This window comes from Montipora foliosa, chromosome 3, assembly GCF_036669935.1.
Source record: "Montipora foliosa isolate CH-2021 chromosome 3, ASM3666993v2, whole genome shotgun sequence".
Classification (NCBI taxonomy): Eukaryota; Metazoa; Cnidaria; class Anthozoa; order Scleractinia; family Acroporidae; genus Montipora; species Montipora foliosa.
Genome location: NC_090871.1, coordinates 43,601,588 through 43,607,441, shown reverse-complemented (window position 1 = coordinate 43,607,441; position 5,854 = coordinate 43,601,588). Strand labels below are relative to the sequence as shown.

The 5,854-nt window shown below is 39.6% G+C and overlaps 1 protein-coding gene across 1 annotated transcript in view; it reads left to right on the top strand.

Moving 5' to 3' along the window:
- Positions 1-5,854, top strand: part of LOC137997461 (adaptin ear-binding coat-associated protein 1-like) — an 11,939-nt gene extending 6,085 nt beyond the window's left edge. The window contains exons 5-8 of the mRNA XM_068843480.1: positions 626-734; positions 875-911; positions 1,471-1,711; positions 3,048-5,854. Coding sequence (XP_068699581.1) covers positions 626-734; positions 875-911; positions 1,471-1,711; positions 3,048-3,078 — 418 coding nt within the window. The 3' untranslated portion in view covers positions 3,079-5,854. The remainder of the gene's footprint in view (positions 1-625; positions 735-874; positions 912-1,470; positions 1,712-3,047) is intronic.

The window sequence follows — 5,854 nt, the reverse complement described above, 5'->3', positions numbered from 1 at the left end:
AAAACGGAAGAGGTGTGAAAGCAAAAGCTGCCTTAGGAAACGTTTCATCATTATCATGTACCACTCCAGATCAGATTTTCATCATCAGAGGCAGTTTTTAAGGCTAATCTTCAAGACTTATCTTTTTAAGCGTGCTTTTGATTTGTAGTTTTTATTTGTAGTTTTATTTTTTACTTTTTCGTTGAACCTTATTGTATTATATTTTCAAATTTAACTCTTAGGATTTTAATTTTTAGGGTTTTTAAGTGTTGTAAAGCACCATGGACAATTAATGGAAGATGGCGCTATATAAAAGTATATTTATTTTATGAACAAATTGTTAGAAACCTTGCTATGAAAACTAAAAAAGTACCAGATACAAAGTGTTTGATTAGTCCATGCCTTAATTGCACCTGGAGGTAACTTCTTATTTTTGTGTTAAAGGCAAGAACACAATAGCAGGTTTATACTTTCTTCTTTATTCTTCAAAAAACAGTAACTCAATAACAAAAGGTGTCAGTCAGGGTGAGCAAGAGGCCAATTCCCCGCACTAAGAATGTAATGTCATGTAAGGATGTCGTGCCAGATTGCGAGGGGCACCACACTATCAAGAAACCTCAAGTGAAATCAAGCATTGTTTTTTTAGATGGATAAAACAGAATGAAAAGCTTGAAGCTGAAGCTGTCCAGCCAGATCTTACTCCAAAACTAGACCTTAGCTTCAAAGAAGGACAAACAATACATATTAATTTAGGGGTGAGTATCGTGTTTTTGTGTTCATTCCAGACTTGCAGCTGTGATGTTGTATTCTCATTATTTATGGCTTTATCTTTATTATTTTAAGACCAGGAACATGGGTTCTCAATTATTGTATTTTTTCACTGTTTTTCCTGTAGAATCGTGCACCAGGTGCAACAAGTCGGCCAAAACCTGGTAAGTTCTTCTTATTAACCATGGTAGAAATCCTATGTAGGATCCTACAAGATTTAATAAGATCCTGTAGGATCCTTTAAGATCTGATATAGGAATAGGATCCTACTCAGGATCCAAAATACAAATAGAACAGGAATCAAGATCCTAAAAAAAAAGGATCCTAAATAGGAAGGGGACAGGAATCAAGATCCTAAATAAAGGAATTGAATCCTAGCCAAAATCCTGAACGGGAACAGGATCTTGGTAAAGGTTAATTACTATCAAGACCTTAAAGTGCTACATCGATAAAAACATCAGTTCTCGCTTTCCTTCACAGGATCTTCTTGCAGGATCTTACAAGATCCTAAAGGATCCTGTTTAATATCTTGTAGAATCCTTCAGGATCTTACAGGATCTTAAGTAAGATCTTGTGTAGGATCTTAAGTAGGATCTTTCAGGGTCTTTCTAGGATTTTTACCAGGGTTTTACTCTGTCTAATGCCAGATGATTTTACTCGTCAACTGGAAGGTGTCCTAGGGCGTTTGAGGTTAAACTTTTCTAATATGCCTCCATTCCGCAGGTGGTGGCCTTGCTGTGATTCCCCCACCCCCTGGAGGCATGGCACCAAAGCTGGCCCCACCTCCAGGTACAGGGGCAGCATCACCTGCATCTTCAAGAAGAGCCTTTCCATCAAATCCACAAGCTGCATTTCCTAGTATGGATAGTTTTGGCTCCTCATCAGGAGTACATCAAAGTCAGCCACAGAAAAGTACAACAACAACAACAACATCAGAGTGGGGAGATTTTACAGCGGCATCAGGGTATGTAAGAACAAACTAGTAATTGAGTTGGTTACTGGGCAACTTCTATTTTATTATTATTATAGTAATAATAATGTAATAGTAATATTCTTCATAGTTGAACCAATAATATTCTATTTTATGTCAGGCATTCTGGTTTGTCATGAGATGGGATGTACAGTGTAATGTATTGGTAGTGTAGATAAAGATGTGACCTCTCACGGGAAAACGTACACTAACGACTTTCCGGGAAACAAGTTTTTCACACGGATCCCTCACGAATTGCTCACGGCTTGAAAAGTCGAGTGAATGAGTGGCACTGCACGACCAAACGGGTTCTCAGAAATCCCACACGAGTGGTCGAAAATTTTACACGGCTTGAAAAAAGTTTGGCACGAATGGGTCAACGTTTTGTTTCTATTGCTATGATTTCACGGGTTAACGCAAACGGCAGATTCTTTCAAATCAAAGATTGAAGTTTGTTTTGACAATGAGAACAGTTGATTACTCTACTCAAACGAACCGCCAACTTGAACTTTTATTTGAACCCTTGAGAATACTAAATAGAGCTAGAGCGACTTTCATATGACCTTGAAAAATAAACGTGGAAACAGAACGTAAACAAAAATGCAAAACATTTAATTGGCCTATCGAACAAAAACAAACCAGTGGAAATTTTCGCTTGGTGAACGCGGATGCAAACAACATCAATGTCGGCATTTGGCTTTGACGTCATTTGAAATGCAGTAAATGTGATTGGACAATCAAACTGTTTACTGCCCATATTAGGAGTTTCCTTGGCGGCAATAAGGAGAAGCTTTGTTTTAATCTGCCAAACATTGGTTCGTGAAACAAATTGCGAACACTTTTTCATGGTCGTGCGAAGGTCGCTCTATACATGAACTGTATTAGGATTTACAAGGGTGTATTATGTGACCAAAATGTTGTTTTTCTGTTGTCTATAAAAGGGCCGTTTCAAACGTCGAACTTTACATGTGTCAAATCTAATGCAAATGAGCGAAAACAATAGATTTTTCTCATGTGCATTAGATTCGGCACATGTAAAGTTCGACGTTTGAAACGGGCCTGAGAGAAGTTGTCCGTGCACCTAAGTGGACAATCAAAGGAATTGTCTATAGACACCTAATCAACCTCGTTCGCAGGGTCTCTAAATGTCTCTCCTCATCGACAAAGGGACCTTGGGAACGAGGTTGACGCCTAATATGGCTCCAACAGAAGAGACATGAATTTTTCAGGTGTCTAGAAGAGACAGTGATGCTTGAATCACTTGTCTCATTCGTCTATGATCATACTTTTGCCATGCTTCATTGTAGCTTGTTTCCATTGTTTTCTACAGGAACACTGACTCCAGTTGGGAACAGTTTTAAAGACCTGTTATTCCAGATAAGGATCTAGTATTTTTAAATATTTGTCACTTAGTCTGAAGTGGATTTCTCTGGTATTCAGACACTGTTGAGACCTAGACTAAGATCATCTTGGCGAAAATTAATGTGGTTAGGGGAAGCAAAAGAAATAGCAACAAATTTGCACAATAATCTTTTGAGCTATATGCCATTTTTTAAATGTCTGTAAGCTTTTTGAAGAAAACCAAATGCAAGCTTTCCTTTCAACCCCAATGCATTATAGTGTTGTCTAGATTTGGTGTAAATAATGAAAGACAAAACTGGCGTTGACAGAAAGAATAAGGGATTTCAATGCTCTGCAAATAAGTAAAACACTAGATACCTTCAAGTGTTTAAAATTGTGCCGGTTTTGAAGCCACCATTACTACAGGTATCATTGTTTGATATCTAAGAGAACATCTTCTAATCTTCCCTGTGGATGTTCTTGTTTGCTTCGTCTCCTTATTTTTTTTCATTTGAGGTAGTGTTGATTTCGACTTTTTCCAGAGGTAGAGGTGACTCCGTGAGTCAAAGAATCATTAGGTTTCTCTGACCCGCCCTTCCCCTAATATAATGAGCTTGGGATTAGTTAAGTGACGCGATTCCTTTTCCTGTTATTTATGTAGAGTCATGTATGACATTATCTCTGGTCTTTGTTTTCTCAGCATTAGGACAGTTGCACTCGATATTGATATTATACGGTGTTCCTTTTTCACTGTAGCCGTCGTTTCGTTACGCTGCGAGCAGTTGGTTTCTCCTACGCTTCCCGAGAGAGAAACTACTGCGAGCAACCGTTTGATTTTCCATCGAGCATGTGCAAAGTTCGTCACACCCCACGTGATGTGTTTGACGTCAATTCGTCTTATTTCGCGAAATCACTACACAGCAGGGTCGTCCAAACGCAGCAGGTACGTAGCTGAACGCACGCGCAAGAGCCAAAACAAGTTTACTAACTCGTTTTACCAGTTTAAATTAAATTTATTCGTCCTTGGCGCTGGACGGCGGCACACTCAAAGAGACTAACAGTTGCTCGCAATGGTTTTTCTCTGGGGAAGCGTAGGTGAAACCAACTGCTCGCAGGGTATCTTTTCGTGCGAGTCCAAGTGGAAAATTTTTTCTCTGCACGCAGCCTAGTTACTCATTAGCATTCTCGCTATGAGAAATTGGACTGAAGTGTTGTCAAATATGGCATCTGAGTTTCACACTTCATTGAATTGTTGTCTGGGTGTATCTGAAAGCTACAGTATGTTGTAATTGATTTATCTTTAGCACAAGCAACACACAGCGCAATTGATGGTTTTCATATGACGTCACGGCGGCCATGTTGGTGTACAGAACAATGCAGTCAAATGTGTTTTGGGAATTTGATTGTATTCTTATGCAAAACTTGTGGGGCCATTTTCTATTGTTTTGTACACCAACATGGCTGTCTCATCACGTGGATGCAAACCAAGGATAGCGTCTTGTCGTAAATAGGTGCTCGAAAGAGTGCTTACGCGCTGTGTTTAATTGCTTGCGTCGTAGGTGTAAACTTTCGCTGAAAGCATCTTATTTACTGTAATTCCTCTTGTAATTGGTAAAAAATAAGCAGGCCTAGTTTTTGTGACCAATCACCAAGAGCACAAAGTAAATGAGATGCAAGAGCTAAACAAAATCAAGAGTGACTCTCCCTCCTCATTTTTGCTTCGGAAAACCGTAACCACAAAAATCGACCACGCCTTTGCTAGGGCGCTCAACTGTAATACATTGGATAAGGCTTTTTGCCATTAATGGGTTTTGGGCCAAGAGTTAAGATGTCAAAGTCTACCACCACTTTAGTTATTACCTCCTTGGCTTCGTTATTTCTTAGGTCAACAGCAATACATGTCCACTAGCCAGAATAGCTGGCGAGGTATTTTATCGCGGGATTATTTAATTAAACACGCGTGAGAAAATGCATGCTCGCTTCGTTGTCTTTTGGCCGCGAGTGTGAGTGGCTGTGATCTCGTCACCATGCCACCTGCGACCCACTTGCGGCCAAAACACAACGGAGCAACCATCGATTTATTCGTGTGTGTTCCCAGATCCTATCGTTTTTCTTAGCCGGCGCGCCTTCGCAAGAGAAAACGAAGGGCTCTGGAGCAAGGAAATTCAACTTTTTTCATTGGTTTGTTTGAGAACAATAAAATCTTGAACCGGAAGTAAAAATGGCCGATCTGGTGCGATGGGGTCAGCTGGTGCGACGCGAACAGATTCTTCAAGTTGAGGCCAGTTAAAGCTTTACATTGAGACTCGAGAATGTGATGCTTCTGAGCGCCGCCATGTTTAGTATTATTCACGACTCGTATATGAGCTCCGGAAGTTCTAGAATGTGGGACCCTAAATCCTAGGTCTCCAGAGCCCTTCGTTTTCTCATGCGAAGGCCCCACTGACTAAAAGAAACGCTGGGATCTGGGAACGAGAATGGTTTAAATGCTCCCACGATAATATATGCCGCCAGTTATACAGGCTTAATGCAAATACTGAGCATGATTTCAGGTAGAATAACCGACACCATTATTGTAATTGTTAAGTTGAAGCAATTATTGCACTCTGTTTGAAATGCCTTTAAATATTTGGAACTACGTTGTAGAAATGCTAATTTACACAAGACTCGTAAGAAATCAGTTCATCAACAACTATGTATATATCTGTTATAAATGTATATGGATTGCAAGGTATAAAAATAATCATCCTTTTTACTGGACGTAGAAGGCACAATAAATAAGTCGATTGGAGTTAA